The 19,167-nt window shown below is 43.2% G+C and overlaps 1 protein-coding gene across 1 annotated transcript; it reads left to right on the forward strand.

Moving 5' to 3' along the window:
* Positions 1 to 409: 409 nt before the first annotated feature.
* LOC135535888 (protocadherin-20-like) lies at positions 410 to 16,763 on the forward strand. Its single transcript, XM_064962299.1, is given in 7 exon segments — positions 410 to 574; positions 1,070 to 2,470; positions 3,674 to 3,779; positions 3,782 to 3,866; positions 13,668 to 13,757; positions 14,411 to 14,736; positions 14,739 to 16,763. Coding segments are annotated over 7 exon segments (2,679 nt in total). The 5' UTR covers positions 410 to 526; the 3' UTR covers positions 15,362 to 16,763.
* Positions 16,764 to 19,167: the final 2,404 nt, after the last annotated feature.

Genomic DNA, 19,167 nt, shown 5'->3' on the forward strand with positions numbered 1-19,167 from the left:
GTCATTAAGGTTACATGCACATTTTAGAAAGGTTGGGTTCATGTGCTCTATGAAATAACAGGCTCCAAACACCACAACTATTACTTACTAAGGGTACTTCTTCTCTCTGTTTTGAACACTCACACACACACACACACACACACACACACACACACACACACACACACACACACACACACACACACACACACACACACACACACACACACACACACACACACACACACAACACACACACTCTCTCTGCAAAAAAACAGGGCTCGATCCTTGAACCGCCTCTCCCTGCCCATCCCAGCGGCTGTCTAATCTCATTGGTTGCCGTCAGGGGGTTATTTGCATATTGTGGGCATATTGTGGGCGTGACTCAGTGTTGTCGATGAATGACTCTGTTCAGTTCAGAAGGCGACAAGACAGCAACGAACTCTGCAGAGGCTATGTGCTGCTGCTACGGTGATCAACTCAGTTTAGCTCCGGGCTCTCTGCTCCGGTCTGTAGGTCAAACCACGTCGCGCCAGGTGGAATAAACATGTTCAACAAAACAGGACCCGGACTTAGCTCGAGAGGAGTACTGTGGGTAAGTGTTTTCTCATTGTTGTCTTGTAAAAGTAGTCTTTCTATGAAGAAAAAAAAATGAAGAGAGAAAGCTTTTTATTATTATTTTTTTAAACCTCATAGTTCAATGTCAAATGAGAGTTTGGCTTGCGCTTAAATCAACTGGCAACTTCGACGTGTGTCGTGTAATTGATGAGTAGTAACGTGCTACTTTCAATACGTGTTATTTTCAATACATCTTAATGTCTGTGGTTCAAAGCCTAGACTACGTTCTACTTGTTATTATTTAAAGAGTTAAAGAGTAAAAAATGTGTATTTAAAAAAAAATGAAAGCATATATGTGCCTGTTTAGAAAGTCTAATTTAATCAGTGATTTTCTTTACATTGTAGGCTATTGACTCCATAATATAACTGTATTGGTCAACATGTTTGTTGTCCAACCCCTGAGACTGATTCTCTCATGTCTGGAAGTCTATTTGTTAAACCCCCATGTTTCTGTACTGTGTCTGTATTTCAGGGTTTGTGTATACTCCTCCTTTACACCAGCCCCCTCTGCTGTTTTGCTAATTTCAGCCAAGCGAAAGAGCTGGTCTATAAGATAAAAGAAGGATTACCCTCAGGGACACTCATCGGGTCCATGGGCTCCGACCTACACTTGGATTTATCCCTCGATCCCCACGTTTTATTCAATCTGCCCCAGAAGAAGCCCAGTGATCAGTATGTCACTCTGAACAGCACTACGGGACAGCTGTTTACGTCTGGCAAAGAGATCGACAGGGAGACGCTCTGCCCCGACTCCTCGGAGTACAACCAGGGCTGCGTCCTCTCCCTGGATGTTTTCGTTCTACCCCAGCAGTATTTCCAGCTGGTTAAGGTCAAAATCTTGGTCGAGGACGTTAACGATAACCGTCCGCGCTTCCCGACGGGCGAGATTAGGGTTTCCGTCCCGGAGAACACCCAGGTCAACGCGAGGTTCGCGGTGGAGCAGTCAGCGACAGACCCCGATCTGGGGTTTCACGGGGTTCAGACTTACTGGCTGGTCAACGACTTTGGGGTGTTCACTCTGGACGTAGAGGAGAACGAGGGGGGTGAGCTGACACCCTTCCTCATCGTGACCGACGAGCTGGACCGGGAACGACGGGAGGAATACGTAACGGATATTATAGCAGAGGACGGTGGGTTGCCACCTCTCCTTGGCACCGCCACGTTAAGGATTATAATCACTGATGTCAACGATAACTGTCCTCAGTTCACAGAGTCACAGGTCAACGTGACGCTCTACGGGAATACGACTAAAGGAGAGCACCTGTCCAGGTTACACGCCTTCGACCCAGACCAGGGCGCCAACGCCGTGATCAGCTATGCGTACAGCGACCGCGTTCCCCGGGAGGCTAGAGCTCTGTTCCATCTGGACCGGATTACCGGAGTGATCAAACTGGCCGGTCAGATCAACACCGCAACCGGGAAGTACTACAAACTCACTGTCCTCGCCAACGGGCCTGGTTGCGTCCCTGCCGTCGCCACGGTGACGGTGCACGTGATCCGGGTAGCTTCCGGTCCGCCTGTTATTATGCCGCGCTACATCGCGGCGGAGAAAGACGGCGTGGTCAAGATGAAGGAGTCCGAACCGCCGTTTTCCCCGATCGCGTTTTTCACCGTGTCGAACACGGACCAGAGAGGACCAGGGACGGAATGTCTACTTGAAGGATTCGGCCCGTTCCGACTGACACCTTACAAACGGTTGAAGAACGAGTATCTGTTAGAGACGACGGAGTCGCTGGACCACGAGCAGAGGCAGGACTACGAGCTGACCGTAGTGCTCAGGAACCCCAGAGGTCCCGCCATTAAGACCTTCGTTAAGATCCTGGTTCTGGATGAGAACGACAACGCGCCAGTCTTCAAACAGTCTCTGTATGAGGTGAGTGAATGTATTTATGAACGCATGAATGTTTAAACGGTTTCTATGGTTACGGTTAGGGTTTGGACATGAACATTGAGCATATTATTTATAGTACATTGATTTTCTTAAGCCATTTCAGTACAATAATACAAAATATAGAGGATTATTTTGTTGTTGAAAAATAATTGTTGTTGACTAATAAAATCTAAAAAAGGTCTTCTCACATATTTATTTCAGTATTTACCTATTTATTTTAGAATTTACTTATTTATTTTAGTATTTACAAATGTATTTTAAAATGCATTTATTTATTATAGTATTTACTTATTATTACAGTATTTACACAATTATTTTAGTGTTTACTTATTTATTATAGTATTTACAAATGTATTTTAGTATTTAGGTATTATATATTTATTTTAAAATGTACTTATTTATTATACTATTTACAAATGTATTTTAAAATGTACTTATTTATTTATGTATTTACCTACTTATTTGATTCCTTGATAACACCATACTTATTATCAGAGTCCTTGATAACACCATACTTATTATCAGAGTCCTTGTTAACACCATACTTATTATTAGAGTCCTTGATAACACCATACTTATTATCAGAGTCCTTGATAACACCATACTTATTATCAGAGTCCTTGATAACACCATACTTATTATCAGAGTCCTTGTTAACACCATACTTATTATTAGAGTCCTTGATAACACCATACTTATTATCAGAGTCCTTGTTAACACCATACTTATTATCAGAGTCCTTGATAACACCATACTTATTATTAGAGTCCTTGATAACACCATACTTATTATTAGAGTCCTTGATAACACCATACTTATTATCAGAGTCCTTGATAACACCATACTTATTATTAGAGTCCTTGATAACACCATACTTATTATTAGAGTCCTTGATAACACCATACTTATTATCAGAGTCCTTGATAACACCATACTTATTATTAGAGTCCTTGATAACACCATACTTATTATCAGAGTCCTTGATAACACCATACTTATTATTAGAGTCCTTGATAACACCATACTTATTATCAGAGTCCTTGATAACACCATACTTATTATCAGAGTCCTTGATAACACCATACTTATTATCAGAGTCCTTGTTAACACCATACTTATTATCAGAGTCCTTGATAACACCATACTTATTATCAGAGTCCTTGTTAACACTTATTTCATTCTCAGGTCTCCGTGGAGGAGAATAACCCTCCCAACAGCTTCCTGACCCAGCTCCAGGCCACAGACCAGGACAGTGAGGCCAGAGGAGAAGTCATCTACACGCTGGGGTCAGACGCCCCTCCGTGTTCCTCCTGGAGAGGCTGACCGGCGTGCTGACCGTGTCCACATCTCTGGACAGAGAAGAGAAGCAGACCTACAGGTCTGTCGCGTATTGATGATGTATCGTAACGTATTACGACTGATACTGTATGGATTAAAATGCATTATAAATTGCCTATATATGTTTATAGAAATAAGAATAATTTGCTTGTTTAGCTGTTTCATTACAGGAAATAATCTCAAAGCGCATAAAAAAAGTGAAACAAAAAAACAAAGTTGGTGTAATTAAATAAATCTATGTCAAAGATGACATAAACCTGTTCTTTATCAAGGGTGGCATAAGCAATGTTTAATAACGGCTTTATAAATCATATTAAATTGAGGCATCACAAATGCATTGATAACCCATCATGCATCTTGGTAGAGAATTGCAACACCAGCATGGTGGGTTAGACTTCCACCCGTATGTAAAAATGTATTGGCGCGTGACTGCAAATGGCTGTGGATAAACGCCCGTGTGTTATATTACTCTCAACCCTTTGTAGGACAGGCCCAACCTCTTTCCCTCTTGGGCGCACAGCCAATAGTGGACCTGATCTCAACTGTCCCCAGAATGCTGCAGAATCACACACTCTAAAGTGCAGTTCTTCACCAAAAACATTGGTGGGGTCCGTTAAAATCCGTATTTATTTTTTGGCTGAATTCCAGGGGGGGGTTCCCCCAAACTCTGTTTCCTCGGTTTTGTTTTTCCAGGTTTCAGATTTCCCCGTTTTATTTCTGGTTTTCACACAGCTTTTAAAATATACTATATTGACCTAAAACCAAGGCTGGTGGTATGTGTTTACTGGACAGCATGGTATCTCTGAAGGCTGGTGGTATGTATTTATGGTATCTCTGAAGGCTGGTGGTATGTGTTTACAGGACAGCATGGTATCTACGAAGACTGGTGGTATGTATTTATGGTATCTCTGAAGGCTGGTGGTATGTGTTTACAGGACAGCATGGTATCTCTGAAGGCTGGTGGTATGTGTTTACGGTACAGCATGGTATCTCTGAAGGCTGGTGGTATGTGTTTACAGGACAGCATGGTATCTCTGAAGGCTGGTGGTATGTGTTTACAGGACAGCATGGTATCTACGAAGGCTGGTGGTATGTATTTATGGTATCTCTGAAGGCTGGTGGTATGTGTTTACAGGACAGCATGGTATCTCTGAAGGCTGGTGGTATGTATTTATGGTATCTCTGAAGGCTGGTGGTATGTGTTTAATGTACAGCATGGTATCTCTGAAGGTTGGTGGTATGTGTTTACGGTACAGCATGGTATCTCTGAAGGTCGGTGGTATGTGTTTACAGGACAGCATGGTATCTCTGAAGGTTGGTGGTATGTGTTTACAGTACAGCATGGTATCTCTGAAGGTTGGTGGTATGCGTTTACAGTACAGCATGGTATCTCTGAAGGCTGGTGGTATGTGTTTACGGGACAGCATGGTATCTCTGAAGGCTGGTGGTATGTGTTTACAGGACAGCATGGTATCTCTGAAGGCTGGTGGTATGTGTTTATAGGACAGCATGGTATCTCTGAAGGCTGGTGGTATGTGTTTACAGGACAGCATGGTATCTCTGAAGGCTGGTGGTATGTGTTTACAGGACAGCATGGTATCTCTGAAGGCTGGTGGTATGTGTTTACAGGACAGCATGGTATCTCTGAAGGCTGGTGGTATGTGTTTATGGTATCTCTGAAGGCTGGTGGTATGTGTTTATGGTATCTCTGAAGGCTGGTGGTATGTGTTTATGGTATCTCTGAAGGCTGGTGGTATGTGTTTATGGTATCTCTGAAGGCTGGTGGTATGTGTTTATGGTATCTCTGAAGGCTGGTGGTATGTGTTTACAGGACAGCATGGTATCTCTGAAGGCTGGTGGTATGTGTTTATGGTATCTCTGAAGGCTGGTGGTATGTGTTTACAGGACAGCATGGTATCTCTGAAGGCTGGTGGTATGTGTTTACAGTACAGCATGGTATCTCTGAAGGCTGGTGGTATGTGTTTACAGGACAGCATGGTATCTCTGAAGGCTGGTGGTATGTGTTTACAGTACAGCATGGTATCTCTGAAGGCTGGTGGTATGTGTTTACAGGACAGCATGGTATCTCTGAAGGCTGGTGGTATGTGTTTACAGGACAGCATGGTATCTCTGAAGGTTGGTGGTATGTGTTTACAGTACAGCATGGTATCTCTGAAGGCTGGTGGTATGTGTTTACAGTACAGCATGGTATCTCTGAAGGCTGGTGGTATGTGTTTACAGGACAGCATGGTATCTCTGAAGGCTGGTGGTATGTGTTTACAGGACAGCATGGTATCTCTGAAGGCTGGTGGTATGTGTTTACAGTACAGCATGGTATCTCTGAAGGCTGGTGGTATGTGTTTATGGTATCTCTGAAGGCTGGTGGTATGTGTTTACAGGACAGCATGGTATCTCTGAAGGCTGGTGGTATGTGTTTACAGGACAGCATGGTATCTCTGAAGGCTGGTGGTATGTGTTTACGGTACAGCATGGTATCTCTGAAGGCTGGTGGTATGTATTTATGGTACAGCATGGTATCTCTGAAGGCTGGTGGTATGTATTTATGGTACAGCATGGTATCTCTGAAGGCTGGTGGTATATATTTATGGTATCTCACAGTATGACTTGTTATATAAAGACCTGACTGGGTCAACCCCACAGTATGACTTGTTATATAAAGACCTGACTGGGTCCAACACCCCACAGTATGACTTGTTATATAAAGACCTGACTGGGTTCAACACCCCACAGTATGACTTGTTATATAAAGACCTGACTGGGTCCATCACCCCACAGTATGACTTGTTATATAAAGACCTGACTGGGTCCAACACCCCACAGTATGACTTGTTATATAAAGACCTGACTGGGTCCAACACCCCACAGTATGACTTGTTATATAAAGACCTGACTGGGTTCAACACCCCACAGTATGACTTGTTATATAAAGACCTGACTGGGTCCAACACCCCACAGTATGACTTGTTATGTAAAGACCTAACTGGGTCCAACACCCCACAGTATGACTTGTTATATAAAGACCTGACTGGGTCCATCACCCCACAGTATGACTTGTTATATAAAGACGTGACTGGGTCCAACACCCCACAGTATGACTTGTTATATAAAGACGTGACTGGGTCCAGCACCCCACAGTATGACTTGTTATATAAAGACCTGACTGGGTCCAACACCCCACAGTATGACTTGTTATATAAAGACCTGACTGGGTCCAACACCCCACAGTATGACTTGTTATATAAAGACCTGACTGGGTCCAACACCCCACAGTATGACTTGTTATATAAAGACCTGACTGGGTCCAGCACCCCACAGTATGACTTGTTATATTGTTGTATAAAGACCTGACTGGGTCCAGCACCCCACAGTATGACTTGTTATATTGTTGTATAAAGACCTGACTGGGTCCAGCACCCCACAGTATGACTTGTTATATAAAGACCTGACTGGGTCCAACACCCCACAGTATGACTTGTTATATAAAGACCTGACTGGGTTCAACACCCCGCAGTATGACTTGTTATATAAAGACCTGACTGGGTCCAACACCCCACAGTATGACTTGTTATATTGTTATATAAAGACCTGACTGGGTCCAACACCCCACAGTATGACTTGTTATATAAAGACCTGACTGGGTCCAACACCCCACAGTATGACTTGTTATATAAAGACCTGACTGGGTCCAACACCCCACAGTATGACTTGTATATTGTTATATAAAGACCTGACTGGGTCCAACACCCCACAGTATGACTTGTTATATAAAGACCTGACTGGGTCCAACACCCCACAGTATGACTTGTTATATAAAGACCTGACTGGGTTCATCACCACACAGTATGACTTGTTATATAAAGACCTGACTGGGTCCAACACCCCACAGTATGACTTGTTATATTGTTATATAAAGACCTGACTGGGTCCAACACCCCACAGTATGACTTGTTATATTGTTATATAAAGACCTGACTGGGTCCAACACCCCACAGTATGACTTGTTATATAAAGACCTGACTGGGTCCAACACCCCACAGTATGACTTGTTATATAAAGACTTGACTGGGTTCAACACCCCGCAGTATGACTTGTTATATAAAGACCTGACTGGGTCCAACACCCCACAGTATGACTTGTTATATTGTTATATAAAGACCTGACTGGGTCCAACACCCCACAGTATGACTTGTTATATAAAGACCTGACTGGGTCCAACACCCCACAGTATGACTTGTTATATAAAGACCTGACTGGGTCCAACACCCCACAGTATGACTTGTTATATTGTTATATAAAGACCTGACTGGGTCCAACACCCCACAGTATGACTTGTTATATAAAGACCTGACTGGGTCCATCACCACACAGTATGACTTGTTATATAAAGACCTGACTGGGTCCAACACCCCACAGTATGACTTGTTATATAAAGACCTGACTGGGTCCAACACCCCACAGTATGACTTGTTATATAAAGACCTGACTGGGTCCAACACCTGACAGTATGACTTGTTATATAAAGACCTGACTGGGTCCAACACCCCACAGTATGACTTGTTATATAAAGACCTGACTGGGTCCAACACCCCACAGTATGACTTGTTATATAAAGACCTGACTGGGTCCAACACCCCACAGTATGACTTGTTATATAAAGGCCTGACTGGGTCCAACACCCCACAGTATGACTTGTTATATAAAGACCTGACTGGGTCCAACACCCCGCAGTATGACTTGTTATATCGTTGTATAAAGACCTGACTGGGTCCAACACCCCACAGTATGACTTGTTATATAAAGACCTGACTGGGTCCAACACCCCACAGTATGACTTGTTATATAAAGACCTGACTGGGTCCAACACCCCACAGTATGACTTGTTATATAAAGGCCTGACTGGGTCCAACACCCCACAGTATGACTTGTTATATAGAGACCTGACTGGGTCCAACACCCCACAGTATGACTTGTTATATAAAGACCTGACTGGGTCCAGCACCCCACAGTATGACTTGTTATATAAAGACGTGACTGGGTCCAACACCCCACAGTATGACTTGTTATATAAAGACGTGACTGGGTTCAACACCCCGCAGTATGACTTGTTATATAAAGACCTGACTGGGTCCAGCACCCCACAGTATGACTTGTTATATAAAGACCTGACTGGGTCCAACACCCCACAGTATGACTTGTTATATAAAGACCTGACTGGGTCCAGCACCCCACAGTATGACTTGTTATATTGTTATATAAAGACCTGACTGGGTCCAACACCCCACAGTATGACTTGTTATATTGTTATATAAAGACCTGACTGGGTCCAACACCCCACAGTATGACTTGTTATATAAAGACCTGACTGGGTCCAACACCCCACAGTATGACTTGTTATATAAAGACTTGACTGGGTTCAACACCCCGCAGTATGACTTGTTATATAAAGACCTGACTGGGTCCAACACCCCACAGTATGACTTGTTATATTGTTATATAAAGACCTGACTGGGTCCAACACCCCACAGTATGACTTGTTATATAAAGACCTGACTGGGTCCAACACCCCACAGTATGACTTGTTATATAAAGACCTGACTGGGTCCAACACCCCACAGTATGACTTGTTATATTGTTATATAAAGACCTGACTGGGTCCAACACCCCACAGTATGACTTGTTATATAAAGACCTGACTGGGTCCATCACCACACAGTATGACTTGTTATATAAAGACCTGACTGGGTCCAACACCCCACAGTATGACTTGTTATATAAAGACCTGACTGGGTCCAACACCCCACAGTATGACTTGTTATATAAAGACCTGACTGGGTCCAACACCCCACAGTATGACTTGTTATATAAAGACCTGACTGGGTCCAACACCCCACAGTATGACTTGTTATATAAAGACCTGACTGGGTCCAACACCCCACAGTATGACTTGTTATATAAAGACCTGACTGGGTCCAACACCCCACAGTATGACTTGTTATATAAAGGCCTGACTGGGTCCAACACCCCACAGTATGACTTGTTATATAAAGACCTGACTGGGTCCAACACCCCGCAGTATGACTTGTTATATCGTTGTATAAAGACCTGACTGGGTCCAACACCCCACAGTATGACTTGTTATATAAAGACCTGACTGGGTCCAACACCCCACAGTATGACTTGTTATATAAAGACCTGACTGGGTCCAACACCCCACAGTATGACTTGTTATATAAAGGCCTGACTGGGTCCAACACCCCACAGTATGACTTGTTATATAGAGACCTGACTGGGTCCAACACCCCACAGTATGACTTGTTATATAAAGACCTGACTGGGTCCAGCACCCCACAGTATGACTTGTTATATAAAGACGTGACTGGGTCCAACACCCCACAGTATGACTTGTTATATAAAGACGTGACTGGGTTCAACACCCCGCAGTATGACTTGTTATATAAAGACCTGACTGGGTCCAACACCCCACAGTATGACTTGTTATATTGTTATATAAAGACCTGACTGGGTCCAACACCCCACAGTATGACTTGTTATATAAAGACCTGACTGGGTCCAACACCCCACAGTATGACTTGTTATATAAAGACCTGACTGGGTCCAACACCCCACAGTATGACTTGTTATATTGTTATATAAAGACCTGACTGGGTCCAACACCCCACAGTATGACTTGTTATATAAAGACCTGACTGGGTCCATCACCACACAGTATGACTTGTTATATAAAGACCTGACTGGGTCCAACACCCCACAGTATGACTTGTTATATTGTTATATAAAGACCTGACTGGGTCCAACACCCCACAGTATGACTTGTTATATTGTTATATAAAGACCTGACTGGGTCCAACACCCCACAGTATGACTTGTTATATAAAGACCTGACTGGGTCCAACACCCCACAGTATGACTTGTTATATAAAGACCTGACTGGGTCCATCACCCCACAGTATGACTTGTTATATTGTTATATAAAGACCTGACTGGGTCCAACACCCCACAGTATGACTTGTTATATAAAGACCTGACTGGGTCCAACACCCCACAGTATGACTTGTTATATAAAGACCTGACTGGGTCCATCACCACACAGTATGACTTGTTATATAAAGACCTGACTGGGTCCAACACCCCACAGTATGACTTGTTATATAAAGACCTGACTGGGTCCAACACCCCACAGTATGACTTGTTATATAAAGACCTGACTGGGTCCAACACCCCACAGTATGACTTGTTATATAAAGACCTGACTGGGTCCAACACCCCACAGTATGACTTGTTATATAAAGACCTGACTGGGTCCAACACCCCACAGTATGACTTGTTATATAAAGACCTGACTGGGTCCAACACCCCACAGTATGACTTGTTATATAAAGGCCTGACTGGGTCCAACACCCCACAGTATGACTTGTTATATAAAGACCTGACTGGGTCCAACACCCCGCAGTATGACTTGTTATATCGTTGTATAAAGACCTGACTGGGTCCAACACCCCACAGTATGACTTGTTATATTGTTATATAAAGACCTGACTGGGTCCAACACCCCACAGTATGACTTGTTATATTGTTATATAAAGACCTGACTGGGTCCAACACCCCACAGTATGACTTGTTATATAAAGACCTGACTGGGTCCAACACCCCACAGTATGACTTGTTATATAAAGACCTGACTGGGTCCAACACCCCACAGTATGACTTGTTATATTGTTATATAAAGACCTGACTGGGTCCAACACCCCACAGTATGACTTGTTATATAAAGACCTGACTGGGTCCAACACCCCACAGTATGACTTGTTATATAAAGACCTGACTGGGTCCATCACCACACAGTATGACTTGTTATATAAAGACCTGACTGGGTCCAACACCCCACAGTATGACTTGTTATATAAAGACCTGACTGGGTCCAACACCCCACAGTATGACTTGTTATATAAAGACCTGACTGGGTCCAACACCCCACAGTATGACTTGTTATATAAAGACCTGACTGGGTCCAACACCCCACAGTATGACTTGTTATATAAAGACCTGACTGGGTCCAACACCCCACAGTATGACTTGTTATATAAAGACCTGACTGGGTCCAACACCCCACAGTATGACTTGTTATATAAAGGCCTGACTGGGTCCAACACCCCACAGTATGACTTGTTATATAAAGACCTGACTGGGTCCAACACCCCGCAGTATGACTTGTTATATCGTTGTATAAAGACCTGACTGGGTCCAACACCCCACAGTATGACTTGTTATATAAAGACCTGACTGGGTCCAACACCCCACAGTATGACTTGTTATATAAAGACCTGACTGGGTCCAACACCCCACAGTATGACTTGTTATATAAAGGCCTGACTGGGTCCAACACCCCACAGTATGACTTGTTATATAGAGACCTGACTGGGTCCAACACCCCACAGTATGACTTGTTATATAAAGACCTGACTGGGTCCAGCACCCCACAGTATGACTTGTTATATAAAGACGTGACTGGGTCCAACACCCCACAGTATGACTTGTTATATAAAGACCTGACTGGGTCCAACACCCCACAGTATGACTTGTTATATAAAGACCTGACTGGGTCCAACACCCCGCAGTATGACTTGTTATATAAAGACCTGACTGGGTCCAACACCCCACAGTATGACTTGTTATATAAAGACCTGACTGGGTCCAACACCACACAGTATGACTTGTTATAAAAAGACCTGACTGGGTCCAACACCCCGCAGTATGACTTGTTATATTGTTATATAAAGACCTGACTGGGTCCAACACCCCACAGTATGACTTGTTATATAAAGACCTGACTGGGTTCAACACCCCACAGTATGACTTGTTATATTGTTATAAAAAGACCTGACTGGGTCCAACACCCCGCAGTATGACTTGTTATATTGTTGTATAAAGACCTGACTGGGTCCAACACCCCGCAGTATGACTTGTTATATTGTTGTATGCGTGTTTATGTACTGAGGAACATGTAACTTGGTTTCAGTTGAAAGCCAATTTCAATTTCCTTATTTTGGGGAGCTTTTATCAAGGTAATTGTAACGTGACTCACATAAATTCTCTTTAGATCGTGTGTCATCCTGCAGCACAACATGCTATGTCACAATTATGTACCCTATAAAGCATGACGTACGGTTATAGATGTTTATAGATGTTTTGTAACACATTTATGTAGCGCTTAGTCAGGTAGGCTTTATGAACCCTTTATGAAGCATGACGTAGTTGGGTAGGCTTTATGAAGCCTTTATGAAGCATGACGTACGGTTATAGATGTTTTGTAACACATTTATGTAGCGCTTAGTTGGGTAGGCTTTATGAAGCCTTTATGAAGCATGACGTACGGTTATAGATGTTTTGTAACACATTTATGTAGCGTTTAGTCAGGTAGGCTTTATGAAGCCTTTATGAAGCATGACGTACGGTTATAGATGTTTTGTAACACATTTATGTAGCGCTTAGTCAGGTAGGCTTTATGAAGCCTTTATGAAGCATGACGTACGGTTATAGATGTTTTGTAACACATTTATGTACTGTTTAGTCAGGTAGGCTTTATGAAGCCTTTATGAAGCCTTAATAAGCTGAATGTAATTTGAAGCAGAAACTGGATATATGGATGACACAATGCATTATAACTGCCTATGGATGTTCATAGTGTTTTTAAAAAAATTTATATATCTGCAATATGTTTTGTTTATTGTTGTTGTAATATTGTGACGAGACAATAATAATAGAAGTTAAATGCTAAAATGCTAAACTGTATCCTCTGCAGGTTCATGGTTCGGGCGGTGGACCGAGGGACCCCCAGGAGAGAGTCTATAGCTACAGTGGTCATCACTGTGCTGGACCGCAATGACAATAGGTAAGAGAAAGGCCAGACATTTTGTGATAACTGCTGATTTAATTGATTGTTTTGATTGATATGATTTGATTTGATTTGATTGATTGTTTTGATTGATTGATATGATTTGATTGATAGTTTTGATTGATTGATATGATTTGATGGATTGATATGATTTGATTGATTGATTGATTGATTTGATTTGATTGATTGTTTTGATTGATTGATATGATTTGATTGATAGTTTTGATTGATGGATTGATATGATTTGATGGATTGATATGATTTGATTGATTGTTTTGATTGATTGATTTGATTGATAGTTTTGATTGATTGATTTGATTGATAGTTTTGATTGATTGATTTGATTGATTTGATTGATTTGATTGATTTGATTGATTGATTGATATGATTTGATTTGATAGATTTGATTGATGGATTGATATGATTTGATGGATTGATTTGATTTGATTGATTGTTTTGATTGATTGATATGATTTGATTGATAGTTTTGATTGATGGATTGATATGATTTGATGGATTGATATGATTTGATGGATTGATATGATTTGATTGATTGATTTGATTGATTTGATTGATTTGATAGATTTGATTGATTGATTGATTGATTGATTGATTGATTTGGTTGATGTTCTTCTTTTTTTACCCAACAGCCCGCGCTTCATCAACAAAGACTTCACATTCTTTGTGCCGGAGAATTTCCCGGGTTTTGGCGAGATCGGCGTCCTCTCGGTAACGGACGCGGACGCAGGCGAGAACGGCTGGGTGGCCCTCTCCATCGTCAACGGCAGCGACATCTTCGTGATCGACGCGGGGCGCGGCGCTCTCAGGGCCCGTACCCCTCTGGACCGGGAGCAACAGGGGACGTACTACCTCTGGATCGAGGCAGTCGACGGAGGGGAACCCTCTCTCTCCTGCCTCACCGTGGTTACCGTCCTCCTCCTTGACGTAAACGATAACCCTCCCGTCGTCTTGTTCCCCAGTCTAACCAGTCCTACATGCTGGTGTTACCTAGCACCCTACCAGGGACCTCCATCACAGAGGTTTACGCCGTGGATAAAGACACAGGAATGAACGCCGTTATCGCCTACAGCATCATCAAGAGGAAGGGTGGCGAGCCGGGATCGTTTGATATCGACCCGGACACAGGGAACATCACGTTGAAGAGAGAACTGAGTGACCGCGGTCTCTACAGTCTACTGGTTAAAGTCTCGGACCACGGTCAACCCGAACCTCTCCACTCCACGGTCCTGGTCAACCTCTTCGTCAACGAGACGGTTTCTAACGAGAGCTACATCCAGAGTCTTCTCACCGGGGAGGCGGCTGAGATCCAGATGGAGGAGAAGCAGTGGTACGTGGGTAAACTGACAGAGAGGCCCGGCAGGGAGGACCTGTTCCCCTGTCAGCCGCTACTCATAGCTCTGTCAGTGACCTGTCTGGGACTGTTCTGTATCGTCGTCACATTGACTGCTTATATATGCTGCAAGAAACTGAAGAAATGGAGGAAACGTCAAATGAAAAGACTTGAGGTTGAAATGCCTTTGAAGATGAACGGTGACGTGTGCGACGCAGATAGAAAGCGGACGGAAATCTCAAACATTTGACGACGTTGACATTGCAAAGACTCCAAACGTACAAAACTGTTACACTGCAACTGTTTATAAACAATGTGAAAGTGTAGATTTTCATCCTCAAAAGACAAAAGGCCTGGATCCCAAATTGCACCCCCTTTTGCCTATTTAGTGCACTACTTTTAACCAGGGCCCATGGTGGTGCACTATATAGGAATTAGGGCGCCGTTTGTGACAAGTCCTCGTTTTAAAATCGTATTAAAAGACCCAACGTGATGTGTATATATTGTAGATAATATGAAATGTTTTATAACTTTATAACAAAATCTTTAAATAGACAACATTATTTTATTTTTTATTTTTTCGTGAAAGCCCTAAGAAATTACTCCTTAAACTTACAAATTTAAAAAGTGGGAGAGATTCTATTTTTATTTTTTTTCACAAGGATGTCAGGATCGTTGGAAAGGAATGAGGATCATTTGGTGTGTATAACAATATTGATTGATTGATTGATTGATTGATTGATTGATATAACAATGTTTTTTTCATACCCCTTTCGATTGCATTGGAAAAGCTGACCCCCAGAGTGCAGTGCAGAAGTCAATTAAAATCTGTAATTTTCTTCAAATCTACTGGAATTTGTGTGAGATTAAAATTTGTATTTTGTTGTTATACAGTTTCAAGAGGAGGCTTCTTGCCTGGCCACCAAACAAACCCTCTACCTGCCTCCTTTATGTGTGTCCCAAATGGCACCCTATTTGCCTATATAGGGCGCTGGTCTAAAGTAGTGCACTATGTAGGGAATAGGGTTCCATAGGGCTCTGGTCTAAAGTAGTGCACTATATAGGGAATAGGGTTCTATAGGGCTCTGGTCTAAAGTAGTGCACTATGTAGGGAATAGGGTTCCATAGGTCTCTGGTCAAAAGTAGTGCACTATATAGGGAATAGGCTTCTATAGGGCCCTGGTCTAAAGTAGTGCACTATATAGGGAATATGGTTCTGGTCTAAAGTAGTGCACTATGTAGGGAATAGGGTTCCGTAGGTCTCTGGTCAAAAGTAGCGCACTATATAGGGAATAGGCTTCTATAGGGCGCTGGTCTAAAGTAGTGCACTATATAGGGAATAGGGTTCTATAGGGCGCTGGTCTAAAGTAGTGCACTATGTAGGGAATAGGGTTCCATAGGTCTCTGGTCAAAAGTAGTGCACTATATAGGGAATAGGCTTCTATAGGGCCCTGGTCTAAAGTAGTGCACTATATAGGGAATATGGTTCTATAGGGCTCTGGTCTGAAGGAGTGCACTATATATAATAGGGTGCCATTTGGAACGCATCCTTAGTCACCTCCCAGTGAACCTGTCATTCCCTAAACCATGTTCTTATTGTCTGTCTCTGAAAACAAATCCTTGTTTGAATATTAAAAAGTGCTTTATTTTCATATTATATTGCTTTTCTGAAATTAAAACGGCCTACCGGGTCGTGCCTTTTATATTAGGATGTAAATTAATGACAATGTTTTGATTATAAATTAGAATTTAAGCGGGGGGGAAATGAAATGAATCCCCAATTCTTTAAAATTTAACAAGGAAAGTCAGTTAAGAACAAGTTCTTATTTACAGTGAGAACAGTGGGTTAACTGCCTTGTTCAGGGGCAGATTTTTACCTCGTCAGCTCAGGGATTCGATCCAGCAACCTTTTGGTTACTGGCCCAACACTCTAACCACCAGACTACCTGCCAGCCCTACACACAAACATCCAAATGAAACAGGCTGTAAGGGACTGATCCCAATGAAACAGGCTGTAAGGGACTGATCCCAATGAAACAGGCTGTAAGGGACTGATCCCAATAAAACAGGCTGTAAGGGACTGATCCCAATAAAACAGGCTGTAAGGGACTGATCCCAATAAAACAGGCTGTAAGGGACTGACCCCAATAAAACAGGCTGTAAGGGACTGATCCCAATGAAACAGGCCGTAAGGGACTGATCCCAATAAAACAGGCTGTAAGGGACTGATCCCAATGAAACAGGCTGTAAGGGACTGATCCCAATGAAACAGGCCGTAAGGGACTGATCCCAATAAAACAGGCTGTAAGGGACTGATCCAATGAAACAGGCTGTAAGGGACTGATCCCAAATGAAACAGGCCGTAAGGGACTGATCCCAATAAAACAGGCCATAAGGGACTGATCCCAATGAAACAGGCCATAAGGGACTGATCCCAATGAAAGAGACCATAAGGGACTGATCCCAATGAAACAGGCCGTAAGGGACTGATCCCAATGAAACAGGCTGTAAGGGACTGATCCCAATGAAACAGGCTGTAAGGGACTGATCCCAATGAAACAGGCCATAAGGGACTGATCCCAATGAAACAGGCTGTAAGGGACTGATCCCAATGAAACAGGCTGTAAGGGACTGATCCCAATGAAACAGGCTGTAAGGGACTGATCCCAAATGAAACAGGCTGTAAGGGGTGGATCCAAATAAAACAGGCTGTAAGGAACTGATCCAAATGAAACAGGCCATAAGGGACTGATCCCAATGAAACAGGCCATAAGGGACTGATCCCAATGAAACAGGCTGTAAGGGACTGATCCCAATGAAACAGGCTGTAAGGGACTGATCCAAATGAAACAGGCTGTAAGGGACGGATCCCAATGAAACAGGCCATAAGGGACTGATCCCAATGAAACAGGCCATAAGGGACTGATCCCAATGAAACAGGCTGTAAGGGACTGATCCCAATGAAACAGGCCATAAGGGACTGATCCCAAATGAAACAGGCTGTAAGAGACTGATCCCAATGAAACAGGCTGTAAGGGACTGATCCCAATGAAACAGGCCATAAGGGACTGATCCCAATGAAACAGGCTGTAAGGGACTGATCCCAATGAAACAGGCCATAAAGGACTGATCCCAATGAAACAGGCCGTAAGGGACTGATCCAAATAAAACAGGCCGTAAGGGACTGATCCCAATGAAACAGGCTGTAAGGGACTGATCCCAATGAAACAGGCCGTAAGGGACTGATCCCAATGAAACAGGCCGTAAGGGACTGATCCCAATGAAACAGGCTGTAAGGGACTGATCCCAATGAAACAGGCCGTAAGGGACTGATCCCAATGAAACAGGCTGTAAGGGACTGATCCCAATGAAACAGGCTGTAAGGGACTGATCCCAATGAAACAGGCTGTAAGGGACTGATCCCAATGAAACAGGCCATAAGGGACTGATCAAATGAAACAGGCTGTAAGGGACTGATCCCAATGAAACAGGCCGTAAGGGACTGATCCCAATGAAACAGGCCATAAAGGACTGATCCCAATGAAACAGGCTGTAAGGGACTGATCCCAATGAAACAGGCCATAAGGGACTGATCCCAATGAAACAGGCTGTAAGGGACTGATCCCAATGAAACAGGCTGTAAGGGACTGATCCCAATGAAACAGGCTGTAAGGGACTGATCCCAAATGAAACAGGCTGTAAGGGGCGGATCCAAATAAAACAGGCTGTAAGGAACTGATCCAAATGAAACAGGCTGTAAGGGACTGATCCCAATGAAACAGGCTGTAAGGGACTGATCCCAATGAAACAGGCTGTAAGGGACTGATCCCAATGAAACAGGCTGTAAGGGACTGATCCAAATGAAACAGGCTGTAAGGGACGGATCCCAATGAAACAGGCCATAAGGGACTGATCCCAATGAAACAGGCCATAAGGGACTGATCCCAATGAAACAGGCTGTAAGGGACTGATCCCAATGAAACAGGCCATAAGGGACTGATCCCAAATGAAACAGGCTGTAAGGGACTGATCCCAATGAAACAGGCCATAAGGGAC

The sequence above is a fragment of the Oncorhynchus masou genome, unplaced genomic scaffold, assembly GCF_036934945.1.
Source record: "Oncorhynchus masou masou isolate Uvic2021 unplaced genomic scaffold, UVic_Omas_1.1 unplaced_scaffold_528, whole genome shotgun sequence".
NCBI lineage: Eukaryota > Metazoa > Chordata > Actinopteri > Salmoniformes > Salmonidae > Oncorhynchus > Oncorhynchus masou.